This window comes from Trichechus manatus, unplaced genomic scaffold (assembly GCF_000243295.1).
Source record: "Trichechus manatus latirostris isolate Lorelei unplaced genomic scaffold, TriManLat1.0 scaffold00415, whole genome shotgun sequence".
NCBI lineage: Eukaryota > Metazoa > Chordata > Mammalia > Sirenia > Trichechidae > Trichechus > Trichechus manatus.
Window position 1 is genome coordinate 151133 of NW_004444351.1, and position 18816 is coordinate 169948.

Here is an 18816-nt window from a genome sequence, read left to right on the forward strand (position 1 = left end):
GAGTTATGGTGTTGGAGAAGAATATTGAATATACCATGGACTGCCAGAAGAATGAACAAATCTGTCTTGGAAGAAGTACAGCCAGAATGCTCATTAGTAGGAAGGATGGCGAGACTTTGTCTCACATACTTTGGACATGTTATCCAGAGGGATCAGTCTCTGGAGAAGGACATCATGCTTGGTAAAGTAGGGGGTCAGCGAAAAAGAGGAAGAGCTTCAATGAGATGGACTGACACAGTGGCTGCAATAGTGGGTTCAAGCATAACAATGATTGTGAGGATGGCACAGAACCAGGCAGTGTTGCATTCTGTTGTACATAGGGTCACCATGAGTCAGAACAGACTTGACGACACCTGACAACAACAACAACAGTATCAATAATTAATAGTACAATACACTATAATATCATAGAAGGTACAATATTTATATTTGTTTTACCTTTATATCAAATCACTATGTAACCGATTCACATGTTTATGATTACCTAGACAGCAGAAAATCACCATATTTTGTTTCAGATCAATCAGAATTAAAGAAGTAAGCTCTGCTGATCACAGAACCAGGGGAGAGTTTTGTCAAGCAAGGGTAAAATATCAAGTTTGCAGGTATATGGAAGAAAAATAACCACCAGTTTTCTTCAAAAACAAAGGACCAAGTTTCTGTAGGTGACATCTTAAATATTTTGCTAATTATATGTATAGACTTAAATGCTATGCACATAAAAAATCCCTGGCCAGATACATAAGAAACTAGTAATTACAATCTACTTTGTGGAAAATTGGAAACTGCATAGATAGAGGATGTGATGGGAAAAAGATTTTTACGGTACACCATTATAGGAACCTTGTGAATATATTTCCTCTTTACCTAAAAGAGACAAAGAAGATAGTTTGGTACTAACACTCCCTTTAATCTGTATTCTAGTAAGAACGCGTCTGTGTCCATGTATGGTTTGCAGGGGAAGCTCCTCAAACTCTGAGAACTATAGAATTAAGTAGTTTTTATTATATATGCTGCCTGTTCACTGGTTGTGAGGGTACAGAGGGCAGGTGCTTCACAGGAAGAAAGCAAATGCATAACCCATCTCTCTTGAAATCTGCCAACTGTTTATTCATTGTCTGCATTAACTTTGTAGAAAAATGAAAATTAAATGTTTAACAGACAAGTGATACACAGCTAACAAAAATGCTAAGTGACTATAGTGGAGGTAGAGCTTGCCCATATAAACTATGGGACCACAATTGCTTAGGCAGTTGAAAAATATGTACTTCAGTATGGGAGTAGGGGTCCTGTGTGTGTGTGTTGAGGGGGTGGATACTGGCTTTACAATAATTTTTCTAACAATGGAATGAAAGGATAAGACCACCTGACGGCCCTACTTTCTGTATAGTGGAGAAGAGTAAATGCCAGGGAAAAAAAATTCTCCCAGACTAAATATCAGGTAGATGGATAGAGATGAATGAATGGTTCAGAGTTCTAGGTAGCCATCTACTTAATGATTGGACTGTAGAGGCATTTAAAAATGCTATGTGTGTTCCACTTTAATTTTTCCAGGATCACTCAATCCTTGGGAATTACTCACAGCTGTGCCCTGTGTATTCTCTGTGGGTCTAGCACAGAAATAGGGCAGCCCTGTGGCAGCGGGAGATGAGAGAGGGATGGCACGGATGCTACTGGAATGCAGTCTCAGTGACAAGTTGTGTGGTAAGTACAGATACTACAAATGTCTATCCTATGATCTTAAGATTATAGAGACTAAACTACTGTCTTGATAGATTCTGGAAGGAGGATTATATGATTTCTCGTAGAAATTAAGATAGCAGTTATAGAGGAATGGGGTCTAGAGGCCATTGTCTTTGAAAAGGGTAGCAAGTGACAATCAGAGATTCAGAGGCTGAATCTTCTATCTCAGTAGGACAAATTACAGGGGAGGTATAGGGCACACATGATGGGCTAAGACACAGGGACATTATAGAGTTGCTCCCAATAATGGTTCCATTGAATGGAAGCAGAGGAGAAGAAGAGTAGGGTAAACTGTGTGAATATCAGGTCTGCCTTCTTCACGCTCTTCTCTTCTTGTTTCCCTAGTTGTCCAGGGGGAACAGTATGCGGTTATCATTGTCCCGACCCTCCTGGTTGGGGCCTTCCTCATCCTTCTTGGGGTCATCCTGTGGCTTTTTATCAGAGGACAAAGATCCCAACAACAGACTTCTGGACTCCAAGGTAAAGCTCCAAGTTTGGGGCTGGACAGGAGAACAGGCTCTTGCACTGGCTTCCTTGCTCTTCCTCAAATGTACCAAGTGTATCACTCGGTTCTCAGTGCCTTTGTGCTTCTTGTTGCCTTTGTGCATAACACTCTTCCTGATACCAGCATGAATGTCATCAGAGTGGCCTTCCTTGACCTTCAAATATAAAATAGCATCATTGACATTTCTTATCCCCCTTTTCCTGTGTTATTTTCCACCATAACACTCATTGCCTAATATATTATTATCTGCTTCCTCTCTCCTACCACTAGAAAGGAATCTTCATGAGAATCTGGACTTTGCCTATTCCCACTACCTAGAGCAATGCCGGGCATGTATAGTACGTGATATTTGTTGAATAAGTGAATGAATGTATGAACAGGGATTTAATAATAAGAATGAATCTCTCTTTCCTGGCTGAAGAAAAATCCATTCTGGCTAAAAAGGGGGAAAGTACCAAAAGACTTTGTTGACCATGACCCTGGGAAATATAGAATAGTTTGCTTCTGAGACAACTTGAGTGAGCAAGAACAGCCAGAGTTGAGAGTTGACTAGCTATCCATAACTCCCTTCCATCTTTGGAAGCCATTTTGCTGACTTAAATGATAGCACCCACTGGTAGTTACCATCATCCTTAGGTACCCGTGGTTTGCATCATACCTATTCAGGAACTTCCTTAAAAGTCTCCATACTACACTCACGGGGAATATGGAATGGTAATCCTGAAGAAAACAGAAAGAAAAGGTCATTACCACTTTCCAGGGGCCCATCTTGAGTTGTCCTAGAAGTAATGGAGTTTTGACAAGGTTGGTATTGATGTTGGTTCATAGAGAGACATGGAAAGACATTCCTATATTGGCCAGAGAGGAAATTGCTGAAGGAACTTCCTTGCCAGATTGTTCCAGGCTCTACTTTCCTGAAGTCCCAAGGACAGGGAGAAGCTGGTTGGTATTATCTGTTTGTTCTAGGCATAAGCCCCACGCCTCCATCTAGGGACCTCAGCTGTAAAGCAGCAGGACTTGGAGGAAATGTGTTCTTGCCACTTGAGACATCGGTGGAAAGCCTTCTACGAGCCACCACACCTGCCTTAGCTAAGTTGCAGGTGCCCCGGGAGCAACTCTCTGATGTTCTGGAGCAGATCCACAATGGTAATTGTGGAGCCATCTATCGAGCCAAGATGCACTCTGGGGACCCCAGGAAGTCCAAGAGTGTTGTAGTCAAGGCTCTAAGAGGTAAAATAACAAGATCTAGACTTCCCTTCTCCTTTTTACTTTTCAACCCTGAGCCTCTATCAGTGAATGCTAACAGGCTTTGTAAACATTAAGATGTTCATCAACATATAGTTGTAATCACAACTACATACAGAAGAAGGGGATAGAGGGTGGAAACTTGGGACAGAAATGTCCTTCTTGGGCTCTCTTCCCTTAGCTCATCCTTGCATGTTATTTTTCTCCATAATGTTCATCATCTGATATATTAGTGTCTGCTTTCTCTCCCCTACTACTAGAAAGTAGTCTTCATGAAAATATGAACTTTGCTTATTCTTAATGCCTCGAACAGTGCCTGGCATAAAGTAGGTGATATTTGATGTTGGAATTGAGTTCTCCATATTGGATGTTACTTGGACTAGAATTCTGAGTTTATTTTTCTTCATTATTTAATACCTTTCCCTGATACTGTATTTCTTATTTTTTGCTGATTCTCATGATATGGATCAGTATTAGTGGATACATAAAAAAGAACAAGGATAAGTATAAACAAGGATATTAATCAAAAGACCTAGACAGGGATATTATTTTAATGTCAACATAACACTTCTCTCCTTAGGCAGATAAAGTCTCTCCAGTTCTAAGATCTATGATTCTGTGCTATCTTTGACAAAGGACTGGTGACATTTGGGATATCACCTTCTTATAATTGGTCCCCTTTCTATTAACTTTTTTGTCTACACTCATCCCCTTGTGAAGCCTTGAGAATTCCCATCTGACGTTGCTTCCTGCTCTGTGCCTCCCATTTATTGGTGGTGCTCTGACTACTCACTGCCCCTGGCTCTCCTGTCCTCCATAGAACCAGCTGGGCTCCGTGAGGTACAGGATTTCTTAGGGCAAATCCAATTCCGTCAGTATCTGGGGAAGCACAAGAACCTGGTGCAGCTGGAAGGTTGCTGCACAGAAGGGCTGCCGCTCTACATGGTGTTGGAAGATGTGGCCCAGGGAGACCTGCTCAGCTTTCTCTGGACCTGTCGCCGGGTGAGCAGTAGGCTAGAGGTGTTAGGAGGGAAAGGCTTGACTTGGCTGATTAACTGTTAACATGTCCATTAGCCTGGCAAATGACACATTTTAGAGACATTATTAGCATAACGGAGTGAGTGTGAGCAGCACTGTTCAATATAACTTTTGGGATAATAGAAAGGTTCTATATCTGCTCTGTCCAATATGGTAGCCACTAGCCACAGGTGGCTATTGACCACTTGAAATATGGCTAGTGTGGCTGAGAAACTGAATTTTAAATTTTATTTAAGTTTAAATAATCTAAGTTTAAATAACCATTTGTGGTAATGGCTGCTGTATTGGACAGCACAGGTTTATAGCATGGACTTTCGGTTCATCTACTAGCTGTGAGACTTTGGCTAGTCACCTCTCTGAGCCTGAGTTTTCTGAATCTGTATCATAATAGTAATAATAAGTTATTAAACATTAAAAGAAGTTATGTATGTAAAAACACAGTAATGATTGGTACATGGAAACCCTGGTGGCGCAGTGATTAAGAGCTATGGCTGCTAACCAACAGGTTGGCAGTTCAAAGCCACCAGGTGCTCCTTGGAAACCCTATGGGGCAGTTGTATTCTGTCCTCTAGGGTTGCTGTCAGTCAGAATCGACTTGATGACAATGGACTTGGGTTTGGATTGGTACATAACAAGAGCTCATAAAATTGTAGCTGCTGTATGATAACACAACAGCATAACTGTTAACAATGACGGTGATTTTGTTGTTGCCGTTATCATTAGCGTAACTTCCTGTCTGTAACATAATCCTTGTATAACAGAGCTAATTAAACTTGTAAGTTTTTCCGCATCAAACTCATATTTTTAAAACTTAAAATCTAACAGAAATTATCCGGCTCAAGTGCAAGTCCTTTTGTTTATAATTTCCCTAGTTCTCTACACGTTCCTCTTTCTGTAGTGTTACCTGTTTTCCTAGCTAGCTTCACACTTGCTCACTGGCCAGGTTAATATTAATTAAGCCTCCTCAGCATGCTGAGCCTTGTACTACTGAATATGCATGAAAAAGGGGCCCTGTTAATATTTCCCATCCAGTGATGTAAATAGGAGAGTATGCAAGTCTTTAGGCATTTTAAACCTTTTCAAGAGGTTATCTATATCTAACTTGTTCCATGCTCCAAACACACTAGCTTCTTTCATTTTCTCAAAACTACCACACTTATCTATTTCAGATCATTTTCGCGAGCTCTTCCCATTATACCAAATTTCTCTCTCTTGTTTTCTTTGCATAGTTAGTGCCTACTCATCCTTGAGAGCCCATCAAAAGCTTTCTCTGTTTTTCATAACCTAATAAGCTCTCCTCCCCCACCATCATATACTGTCCTATTACTCTTACATGCACCTTCATGACACCATATATTTATATAGGATCATTTGATTCTGAGTCACACGTGTCTGCCACAGTATAAGCTCCAGAAGGCAGCAGCCATGTTGGTTTTGCTTGCTTTTGTATTCCCAGCTTCTAAGGAACTGGCATAGACATTCAAGAAAGACATGCTGAGTTAATGTGCTAATCTCTCTCTCTGTGTCAGACACACACACACACACACACACACAGGCAAAAATTACTGCTTTATCAAGTGGATAAGTCTTATATACACTGGTCTTCCTTACCTACTATTCTATTCTTCCCTCCTTCTGCTATTCATCCACATTCTTTATAGTTTTTCCAGTCCAATGAATCATTGTACTTTCCGTATCTGACATGGTCTCTCTGAACTTTAGTTCTTGTGTTTTTACATTCTTGTCTTAGTTTTTAAATCTGCGTTTCAGAGTATCCCTGTCTTTATTCATTTATTTTTGGAAAAAATCTGTTAATGTCACTTTGATATAATGCTTTTTTAATTCTTTCTGTCTCTTCAGGATGTGATGAACATGGATGGCCTTCTCTATGATCTCACAGAAAAACAAGTATATCACATTGGGAAGCAAGTCCTTTCGGCTCTGGTAAAGCTGGGGAAAATGCCAATAAATGGTGGGGAATTTTCTTGGTAGCCTGTAATACAGTGCCATATTTCCCATATTTGTATCCTCAAATGGGGAAGATAGTATAAAGGAAACTAAATAAAAGTTAGCAGGCAGAAACTCAAGCACTGATAAATTATCTTTAGTCCTTTCTTTATGAAATCATTTAGATAATGTACATAGTTGGTAATTCCAAGCAGAAAGTAGTCAATGTAGAGTTTTTAGAAGGAACAGTAAAGGTTTTAAAAGTTTTCTGAGTTTTAAAGGTCAAGAACCAGTGCCAAGAGCTGTATGTCCATCCACCTGATACCCCTACTTGCCCATTGTGTTAATATGAATAGATGTAGAAGGGGCAAATATGGAAGGAGTTTGGGCCAAAATATGGGAAGAGAAACCGAATGGATGAAAGGCTATAGAAACAGAAGGAAGTATACAATTTTATACCTGAAAAAAAAAAAACAAAACAAGAAAAACTAGTTTAGAGCATGTTTGGTTGGAGACTTGCTTTGATATTGAGTGTGATAGTAAATACATACCCTTAAAAAAAAAAAATAAGTAACAAGTTGAAGGGAAGGAATGAGAAGGGGCAAAAGTAAGATCAGTCCTTTATTTTAATTTAAAACAAAGAAGTAAGAGAAAGAACTCAGAGTTTAACAGGAAAAAAAAAAAAAAACCTTTACCAGAATTACTCATGAAACTCAGATGACTATTTCTATGCAATTATTTAGATAATTGTTTTTAAAATTAGCATTTTTTCTATACAAAATCAGGCCTCTATGAAGCTACTACTTTAAGTGTGTGATAGATCTTGCCATCTTGAGGTGTCAAATATACCAAGAATCTAAACGGAATCAGGAAACGCCTAGGGAAAAAAAAAAGAAAAGAGGTAGTGAGGTGAACAAACAACAGTAGTTTTAGCTGAAGCTCCCACGGGGCAAGGAAGGGAGCACATCATATAAATGAACATTCTTTATAGTGGCTGGAGGGCCTAGTTTCTGTGTTCCCTTTATAAAGTTAGGGTGTCAGGATACAGCCTACCTTGTATTCTAAACTATCTTGCAAGGTACCCTAGAGGGATGCATTGATCACGTTTATGATCATCGATCAGGGCCCTAGGCTACCTGTTACAAGGTAACAACATACTACTTTTCTTACTTTTACCAACCTCATAGTCAGTACATTCATTGATTCTTCTCGTTAAAGTACAATTCCTTTGTTTGAAAACATCCGCAGAGAAATAAAATTGCTAGTCACTGTTTCCTCCATCGTCGGTAACTGGAAAGCAGTGTTTCGCCTTTACCTTTTAAAAAACAAAAACAAACAAGATAAAACTTGTTTAGTAATCATAGACCCCAAGCTGCAGCGTTTTAATCATGTACAGTGTTCGACTTCTCCATCTGCCTTGTAAAAAGCTTGATGTAGGGGAAGGGACACCAGTCAATCAGTGCCATCCAGGTGCAGTCATTCCTAAATGCTTTGTTGGCTGCATGAGAATCATTTTGGGTAATTTTTAAAAATATAGATTACCAGATCCCTCTTCCTAGATTTTGGTTTAGTAAATCTGGGGTAAAAATCTTACATTTTTTAAAAGCTGTCAAAAGACTCTGACTTGCAGCCTAGTTTGAGAATTACTAGTAGAGTTGATAGCACTTGCTGTGAATTAGAATAGCTGTTCTGGTCACCACCCTCAATAACTGTGTCATCTGTGCAATCATCTCAATTTCTCTAAAAGATACTTCCTTAACTCACCTTATCTAGTGATTTCAGGAACAGAATGAGTTGATGTAAAACTCTGTATGAATTCGTGATTATGGCATTCAGTTTTGCTGTTTATCTATCACCTCATTTTTGGGACTATTGCTAGAAACTTGGGACCTATTCTCTTTTCCAATGTCTAGGTGGATCCTCTCTAACTGAGAGGAATGTGAAATCAAGCAAGGTCAGTGCTTGATAGAGTGGGTGATTATACTTCCAAACTCAATATTAATGTGACTTGGATTATTTCCTCAACTGGTAATCCTAACCAATGCAAATATGTCTGGTTCATTAGCATGAATGTTTTGGAAGTGATATGTCATTAAGGAGACTTGTTCAGAGTAGGAAGTGCCCTTATCTTTTTCAGGATTCCTAGAACTGGCTTTCCTTGCCTTGGACCCAAGCCATGACCTCAGACAGCTGCTCTATAATTGATCTTATCTTGACAGGAATTCCTCCAGGATAAACAACTATTCCACGGGGATGTGGCAGCCAGGAATATTCTGATCCAGGGTGATCTCACTGCCAAGCTCTGTGGCCTGGGCCTGGCCTATGAAGTCCATGCCCGAGGGGCCATCTCCTCTGCTCATACCGTACCTCTCAAGTGGCTTGCCCCAGAACGGCTTCTCCTGAGACCTGCTAGCATCAGAGGAGATATGTACGATTTGCTCCTGCACGTTGGATTTCTGGCCGCATGACCTGAGTGTCCTCTGGTTGATAAACATGATTGGGTTTATTGCCAGTTATACCTACAAGTGAAATCTTTATGTAGAAGTCAGACATACTCTGAAGCCGAAATACCGTGCGATGGAATTGATATTCAGTATCTGGCTGTAATTTTTTTAAAATGCCTTCTCAAGTATTCCTTCTATGTTAGATTAGCAGCCTTAAATAGTTGTCTTAGTTTCTTAGTTGCTGCTGTAACAGAAATACCACAAGTGGGTGGCTTTAAAGAACAGAAATTAATTTTTTCACAGTTTAGGAGGCTGGAAGTCCAAATTCAGGACACTGGCTATAGGGGAAGGCTCTCTTTTTGTCAGTTCCAGGGAAGGTCCTTGTCTCAGCTCCTGTAGCCCCAGCATTCCTCGGTTCTTTGGCCATCTTCACATGGCATCTACCTTCCCCCATTTGTGCTTGCTTGTGTCTCTGGCTATGCTGCTCCTTACAACTCAGAAGTGATTAGGTTTAGAACCCACCTTACACTGGTATGACATAATTAACATAACAAAGAAAACCCGTTCCCAAACAGAATTACATCCTTAGGTATATGGGTTAGGATTCCAGCACATATATTTTTTTTGGGAGGGGGGCACAATTCAATCCATAACAATAGGAATTAAAAAAAAAGAAAGAAAGAAAATATCACCAATATGTGAAAATTTAATCCAGTAGATGTCTTCTTGTTTGAAGAGGTAGGTCCACTTAATCAAAAAGTCGGTTAAACCAGAAATTATTAAAAGAAAAATAAATATACACACCTCACATATTTTATTTTTACTTGGAATATACAAATGTGCATTTATCAATCAATCTTTTGAAAGAAGGCCCAAGGCCTTTTCTATGAGTACAGGCCTGCAAAACAGTTATATGTTGTGTTTCTCGTGTAAATTGCATCCATAATGAATTATTTTTTAGTTTCAGTTTGGGATGATTCTAACTAGACTGAGAGACTTGAGAACAACTGTGAAGCATTTGACTACAGACTTTTATTGTTATTTTTCCAAATTTTCTACAGTAGTCTCACACATGGTCAATTTGACAGCACTTTCTTTTTAGCAGGATATTTTTGTAGAATATTCTTAAAACATTCAACTTAGTTTTCAGAGAAATTTAGCAGTGGGGAATGGAAGGGCTGAGAAAGACGCAGAAGGGAATTTCTTTATACCTGGGTGAATGTGTTTTTACGTGTGCGCACACATACACAATTCAGCAAATAATAGTAAACATCTATTAATGTGAGATATAGCAGAAAGGAGACATAGACCCTGTCCTCAGAGAGAGTATACTCTGAGGGGATTGGACAGAAATGCTTTCTAATGGGCCGATTACTTTGTGTATTTTATCTAACATCCATCCTCAATTCTCCTTCATTGCCTTCTTTATGGGGTTCTTAGTGAAGGCTTCTGATATTTAAGTGAGTTCTCTTTAACAAGGGCAATTTTTTTTTTTTTTTTAAAGCAAATTGGTTTGTTTCTTTCACAGCTGGTCCTTTGGGATCCTCCTCTATGAGATGGTGACTTTAGGTAAGGATGATCCCCAAAGTAGTGTGTCCAAAACCAAAACCTATTGCCATAGAGTCCTTTCCGACTCATAGCGACCCGATAGGGCAGAGTAGAGCTGCCCCATAGGGTTTCCTAGGCTGTAAATCTTTTAGGGAAGCAGACTGCCACATCCTTCTCCTACAGAGCGGCTGGTGGGTTCAAACCACCAATATTTTGGTTAGTAGCCGAGTGCTTAACCACCATGCCAAGAGGGCTCCAAAGTAGTGTGTACCTGTATGCAAATACACAAGTACATTTATTTGGGTTTTGGATGGTGTATGCTTTGAGAAGCGCCTTCAGTACAAGCCCTGAAGTTTCAACTGGGCTGATGTCAAATCCAAGCCCGATTCCTGAGATAAGTCTTAAAAAGTAACGATTCCCTTCCTAACCTGCTCCCCATCTCTGTCTCCTCCCCTTACTTTTTTTTTTCTCTTCCACTTTCTTTCCCCCAAAACTTTCAAGTGATGCTTTCAAATCCAAAAGATAAACCCCAGAGTGATCTTGCACCAAAAGGATGCTCAGGCTTGGTACATAAAAATGTTTTCAGATGAAATAATCCACTGGACTGAGAAACTGCAGTGCCTTCCCACTTTTGGGGTGTGGAGGGCAGCCCTTCCTTCTCCCTTTGCCTTATTTTGTTATTTTCCCAAAGACTCAGAATTCCCCTCCCTTATCGTTCTTCCCTCCCTCCCACCACCAGACATCTTTTTTTGAAATTCTCTAAACCATATCCTTATTCAGTCACCAGGTAGCATCCACATTATATCTAGTATATTTCCCATGGCTGTATCTTTTGCAGGCAGTTACTCAGGGTGGCTGGAGAGTAGTGCTAAGTTATAGTTCACATTCTAAAGGACCCTAAAGTTCTCTTGATACTCATTCTTTCCATACTGGCAGGGGCCCCACCGTATCCTGAAGTCCCTCCTACCAGAATCCTACAGCACCTGCAGAGAAGGAAAATCATGAAGAGACCCAGTACCTGCACACACACCATGTAAGTGACTTTTAAAGGCTGCTTTTCTCTCACCTCAAGTCTTTTTTGCTTCCCCAACAATCATGCCCTTTTAAAGTGACACAGGAGACCCCAGGCTTCCCTTTATGTGCTCATGCACAGCCATGAAGTAAGTACATCTGCTCTCAAATGTATAAAATACACACGCACACACACACAAACACACACACACATACAGTGTTGGGGCAACCACTGAGACTGCTAGGAATCTAAGTTTGATGAAGCTCAGTTCCTCAGGAAACTTCTAAAACAGGTACTCCATGCAGGTCCAGTAGTGTCTTATTGATCCAAATGTCACTTTTCTGGCAGCTTCAGTTATAAGGTAGCTGTCATAAAATCCACTGCACTAGAGTTAGTCATTCAGCGTATACTGGCTCTTATTTAATATTTAATTTTTAAAATTATTGACAATGTTTTCCCATCTCTCAACACATTCATAGCAAACCAGAAAGGAATAAGAAGAAATTTGAAGGCAGGAGAAAGAGGGTACACTATAGTCAGCAGAAAGGGACAGTTGGTGTATCAGAATGGTGAGCCAGAAAACAGAAAAATTACAAATTACCTGCAGAACGCTATTACTGATAAAATACACATGCACAGAAAGATTGTTCTAGAACTCAAGAAAAGGTTAAATCATGTATAAGAAGGCAGGAGAGAATATGATGTATTGATGGACATTTCTATTAGAACTGTTGATATTTTGTAATTGTTTGGCATTGAAGGGGTAAATTTTCAGCATTTGGTTTTCCTGATAATAAGTAGTTACTATGTTAGGCAAATTGTAAATGGCAGATATCATAACTATATATATAAATATAATACACAGAAATATGCAGAAGGTAATGCCAGTTGAGTATACTGAATGAAATTGATGACAAATGTTTATTTCAGGCTTGTTATCGTTGTGCACCGTTGAGTTGATGCCAACTCATGGCGATCCTACAGGACAGAGCAAAACTGTCCCATAGGGTTTCCAAGGCTGTCATGTTCATGGAAGCAGATTGTCACACCTTTCTCCTGTGGAGCTGCTGGTGGGTTCAAACTGCTGACCTTTCGGTTAGCAGCTGAGTGCTTAACCACTGTACCACTGAGGCTCAGATTTCAGACTTAGCTAAAAGGCTGTCATTGATACTGGGGAGAGTCACATAACTGACAAGGTACCTGATGTTGAAGCACATAACAGTTTAACGAGGAGATATCTGAAAGAATATATAAAGGAACATAAAATGTGAAGTAACATAGCAGAATGGTTAAAAGGTCAGTCTCATGTTCTGGAGTCAAAAAGACATGAATTCAGACCTAGCTCTGCTAGTTACTCTCGGTTTGGTTTTGGACACATTATTTATCTTTTCTGTACATTGTTGATCTTCAAATGAGGATGATAATAATCCTAGCACAAAGTATTATGAGGCTAAAATGGAATACTGCATTTTAATTTCCAGTGCTGTGTCTTACCTATAATAATTTATTGGTAAATGTTGGCAGTATTATTAAAGCAGAATCATTTACAAAGTCTTTTTGGAATAGCATTTATGAATGTGAGAAATGGATTAGACAGAGGTTTGTGTCGTGGATTGAATTGCGTGTGTCAACTTGGCTAGGCCATGATTCCCAGTATTGTAGGGTTGTCCACCAGTTTGTGATCTGATGTGATTATCCTATGTGTTGTACCTAACCTCTGTGATGTTAACGGGAGCCCTGGTGGTGCAGTGGTTAAGAGCTAAGGCTGCTAACCAAAAGGCTGGCAGTTTGAATCCACCAGCTGCTCCTTGGAAACCCTATAGGGCAGTTATACTCTGTCCTATAGGGTCTCTATAGATCAGAATCAGTTATATTAATGAGGCAGGACTCAGTCTACAGGAGTATGTTGTATCTTGGGTCAATCTCTTTTGAGATATAAAAGAAAGAATTGAGCAGAGAAGGAGGGATCTCATACCACCAAGAAAGAAGAGCCAGGAGCAGAACGAGTCTTTTGGACCCAGGGTCCCTGCACTGAGAAGCTCTTAGACCAGGGAAAGATTGATGTCAAGGACCTGCCCCTAGAATTGACAGAGAGAGAAAGCCTTCCCCTGGAGCTAGTGCCCTGAATTCAGACTTCTAGCCGACCAGACTGTGAGAGAATAGATTTCTCTTTGTTAAGCCATCCACTTGTGGTATTTCTGTTATAGCAGTACTAGATAACTAAGACTGTTTGTAAGGGAAGGTTTCATAGATGAATCGAGATTTAAACCACCCTGCAGGAAATGATGACCATGAAGATGGCAGTCAAGGAACTGGGCATGGCATGAGCACACACAGAGTTGGGCATTAGTAACCATGTTACCGCAAAACGCAGATCTGAGCCACCTGCTGTCTGAGACAGGGGTGAGGTGAGCAGCAAGAGGGTTTTATTGTATATCGATATACAGGAGACAGAGGGGATGAGCTCTTCCAAAAGACCTGTCTCCCAGAACTGGAGACTGGCTGAAGGTTTTATACAGATAGGATTATAGTTTCTCTTCACGGTGGTCACGTTTCTCATGTCTTAGATGAGCTAACCTCTTACTGGCCGTCCTTGAAGGTTATCTGGTACCGTTAGTCATGATCGTCACATTGCAGATGATTTAATCCTTTTACTGGAAGTCCTTGAGGGTTATCAATTTGTTTTGCCACCCTCCAAGGAGAAGCTTTACTTAATGTCGCTGCAATAGGAGGAGGGAGAAAGAAGAAAAAAATATCATGAGGAAAAGTGGGGGCTAGTAATGGTGCGAATCAATTATTCAGCAATGGTGGTAATTGAGCTTATGCAGCCTGTTCCAACCACATCTAGGACATAGCAAGACACTGACTTGTTAGAGGAAAGAGGTTCAGTTAGGCAGGGTCTATGCCATTTGCACCCAACTGCTAATCTAAAGATTGGTGGTTTGAGCCCAGCCAGCAGTACTGCAGAAGAAAGTCCTGGTGATCTACTTCCATTAAGATTACAGCCAAGAAAACCCTATGGATCAGTTCTACTCTATAACCCATTGGGTTACCATGAGTTGGAATTGACTTGAGGACAGCTAACAACAACATGGGGTTCAGGAAGTCCCTGCGTGGTGCAAACAGTTAATATACTTGGCTGCTAACCAAACAGTTGGAGGTTTGAGTCCACCCAGAGGTGCCTTGGAAGAAAGGCCTGGTGATCTACTTTTGAAAAAATTAGCCGTATAAAACAATGCTATAGAGCACAGTCCTACTTTTATACACATGGGTCACCATGAGTTAGAATTGACAGTAAATCTTTTTTTTTAAAATGAGGTAGAGAAGCTATGGGGTAGGATAAGGACTTCATATGGTAAGCAGTAGGAAACCACTGTAGTTTTTGAGCAGGGGTGGGACATGATAAAGTGTTTGAAACTAAACTGCATTATAAATTCTCTGTAGAATGGACTGTAGAAAAGACGGATAAAAGGTGTTAAGTACTTTTATCTTGATTAAGATGATTTCCTGGAGAAGTGAGATTTTAAGCTAAATTATAAAGGAGGGAAATGACCTAGCTCCATAGAAGGAAGCATATGATTACATTACCTGAAATTGGTATGAATTACATTATTCCATGATTTCTTATTGTCCTGGCTACAATGTAGCTTTTACTAATTGGAAAGTTCTAGCAGTGATCTGGAATTCTGCAATTTAGTAACAGCTAAAGAAAAGAACGCTTAACTTCTGAGAGTGACTGACTGTAGAGTGAAAAAGCTGTTGTGTCATACTCGTTGTAGTTTGAAAAATTTTGAATCATTCCTATTAGAAGGCCTTTTGATAAGGAGCCCTGGTGGTGCAGTGGTTAAAGTGCTCGGCTGCTAACTGAAAGGTCGGTGGTTCAAACCCGCCAGCTGCTCCTCGGGAGAAAGATGCGGCAGTCAGCTTCCATAAAGATTACAGCCTTAAGCCCTATGGGGCAGTTCTACTCTGTCCTATATGGTCGCTATGAGTTGACTTGACAGCAATGGGTTTTCGGGTTTGGGTGTTAATAAAATTATATTAAAAGATTTCATATTAAGAAGATGAGAATTAGAATTATTAGAATATGAGAGGGCAAACAGAAGTAGATGAAAGAATTGGAATTGTAGGCTTTTTTTTGTTCAGGTTTGTTGGGAGAGGAGACATGTTGCTCATACATTTCCCTTGTCAAGGAAGTCAGTTTCCCTGGTTTCCCTTTCAGGTATAATCTTATGAAGTCCTGCTGGCACTGGAGTGAGGACAGCCGTCCTTCACCTAGAAAGCTACGCTCGCGTCTAGAAGCTGCTGCTCGAACTGCAAGTGACAAGGCTGTGTTGCAAGTACCAGAGTTAGTGGTGCCTGAACTGTACGCAGCTGTGGCTGGCATCAGTGTGGAGAGCCTCCCCACGGCCACACTACCCTCTGAGGACCCCCAGGCAAGAAACGTTTATGTGTGATCATATACTCTTGGAACCAATTCCCCCAAGAACTGAGAATGGACTTTCTAGTGGGACGTGAAGGGAGAGATGGGACATGCATCTTGGGTCTTCCCCTACAAACCTGAAATGGTGTTGGCTCAGGCTCTACACATCATACCCTTGAGGCTGAGAAATACTTTGCATTTCATTTTTGCTGTCCCAGTCTTCAAGATTGTCTTAAAGACCCAAAGTAGAAGTGGTAATAAAGGAGGTTGTGGAAATCTGCAATGTTTGTTGGGGCATGATACAAATAAGCTGGTTTTCTCCCACCCTAGACTAATGTCCTCCTGAAACATGCTTTTATCTAGACTATTATAAAGTCTAAAGAAATTAGAATCAAATGCCAGAATTGGAAGTCAATAGGGAGTTGAAGAGAAAGAAAATTAGAAGTTCTGTCTGCTTAGGAGTATAGGTATGGACCAAGGCCATCCTTCCAAGAGACAATGAAGGAAGGACATAAAATTCTTCAGTCCTGGTCTCATAATGTAAGACTGGAGAACTATGAAAGAAAACTCCTGAGTTTTCCCTTGAGTATAGGTAAAAGTAATCTCTTTTTATCTGAGACAGATGAACGCTGTTGGTACTACTTCTAACTAGAGGCTGGAGGAGTCGATTTGTGAATAAGAACATTGGATATATATTGTTCATCAGGACAGCTTCCTAGTCCCTATAAGACTAAGGAGACTGAGCCTAGAAAGTCAAAGTCTAGTCAGTAATGAAAATGCTCTGTTTAATAAATGGGAAACATGGAAGCTAAGCAAGAAAGCTTAGTATCTCAGAAGGTGTCATGGATTTGTGTCCCCCCAAAATATGTCCACTTGGCTGGGTCATGATTCTTAGTATTGTGTGATTGTCTACCATCTTGTTATCTGATGTGATTTTCCAGTGTGCTGTAAATCCTATCACTATGATGTAGTAAGATGGATTAGTGGCACTTATATTGATGAGATTTACAAGATTAGTGTCTTAAGCCAATCTCTTTTAAGATATAAAAGAGAAAAGCAAGCAGAGACACATGGGAACCTCATACCACCAAGAAAGCAGTGCCGGGAGCAGAGCGCATCCTTTGGACCTGAGGTTCCTGCGCTGAGATGCTCCCAGACTAAGGGAAGACTGATGTATCACAAGGACCTTCCTCCCGAGCCGACAGAGAGAGAGGACCTTCCCCTGGAGCCTGCACCCTGAATTCAGACTTCTAGCCTATTGGACTATGAGAGAGTAAATTTCTCTTTGTTAAAGCCATCCACTTGTGGTATTTCTGTTACAGCAGCAATAGATGACTAAGACAGAAGGTACTTTCATAATGGCTAGAAAAGGATGTAGTCTGAGAAGGAAGGGTTGTATCTTCTAATTTTGAGTCATCCATGTATGTGCTGTGAAACTTATTTTATTAAACTAATATTTATTGAGTGACTATAGACTTTTCTGGCATACGGCTGCCTTAATCTCTACAATAGAGATGATAAGAGTAAATTAATAGAAGTTAATGCCAATAGAAGAATTCCAGACAATCGCCATTGTCAGAAAAGATTCTGCATGTGTAAAATGGAGATAATACTTACCTTATGGGGTTGTTGTGAGTATTTATACAGAATCTGGCATGTATGTACTCAATAAATACAAGTTTCTTTCTTTTTCCCTTCCAGTCCCTGAATCTTTCATATATTTTTCATTTAAAATCTACTGGGTCTGAGAACCTCAGTCTGTCAGCTACACTGCAAGGCAAGACATGCCTGAAAATAACGGTATGGTACAAATACCACATGAATAAAATGATGTCATCCTTTTTGTGTGAGCTTCTGGATAGTGATAGTAGTCTCCTACTCCTTCAAAATGTTGAAAATATTGTAGTGATGGCAATCCAGCTGAACGTGGTTATCTGTCACTTTAAAGAATACTCTAGGTACCCTGGGAGTGCCATCTAAGGTGGCTAATTTTGTAGAAGTTGGAATCCTGCTGGAGTCATGACGAGTCAGCTGACTGAATACTGACACTGGCAGCTGTGGGAATACCACAATGACTGAATGTGACAATGATTTAAAAGGGTGGCAAGTGGCAGAAGGAAAAAGGGGAGTGGCATAACACACAATGATACAGTCTTGTGGAATCTCATGGTTGCCTCTCAGCAGTTCATTTAAGTCAAATGTACACAGCATTTATTTATTCAAATATTCTTATAAAAAGTGGAGGGGTAGGGCCCACTATGCCGGACACTGTGCTGGGTGCTGGGTACAAGAAACAAAGCACTTTTGACTATAGTATAGAAGGTTAGAGATACATTATATATTTACTTGTATGGGTATTTGTTAATTACCAGTTGTGGTAAGTGCGCTGAAGAAAAAGGATAGGAGAAGGGAGTATGAAATGGGGACCTCCCTGAAGAAATGGCATGTAAACTGAAACCTTAGGGATGGGTAAAGAAGCCAGATAAGGACAGGAGAAGAGGAGAAGAGCCTTTCAGGAGAAGGGCTCAATGTGTTACAGACTTTCAGACTTTAGGGCAGGAAAAAGCACAGTTAGTTTGAGGAACTGCAAGGAGGTAAGTTGAGTTAGGGGGCAAGTGGCACACGGTAAAATGGAGCACTGCTCTTTCATACTGTACGTTCATATTTATTTTGGTAAGAAGGAAAGTACCAGACACTTGTTATTTTACAAACTTATCCCTAGTTTTGTTTGTTTTTCTGGGTATAGGTCTGGAAAACTGGATACAGCAATTGCTTATTCTAAGAAAACTGAGTTTTCCCTCAGTTGGCCAGGCTTTTTCCAAAAGGGAGAGTCTATTTCTGGAGTTCTAATTCTGGCATCCAAATTAGGTATTTCTTTTATTGCTTTGATTACCCCCTTAGAATCCAACTA

General features: G+C 40.2%; 1 protein-coding gene across 1 annotated transcript; it reads left to right on the plus strand.

The window, feature by feature from the left end:
• Positions 1-1658: 1658 nt before the first annotated feature.
• STYK1 (serine/threonine/tyrosine kinase 1) lies at positions 1659-15939 on the plus strand. The gene is made up of 9 exons (XM_004391044.1): positions 1659-1704; positions 2089-2223; positions 3215-3478; positions 4314-4495; positions 6392-6475; positions 8698-8906; positions 10451-10491; positions 11407-11503; positions 15705-15939. The coding sequence occupies exons 1-9, from the start codon at positions 1659-1661 to the stop codon at positions 15937-15939; spliced, it is 1293 nt and encodes a 430-aa protein (XP_004391101.1).
• The last annotated feature ends 2877 nt before the right edge of the window (positions 15940-18816 follow it).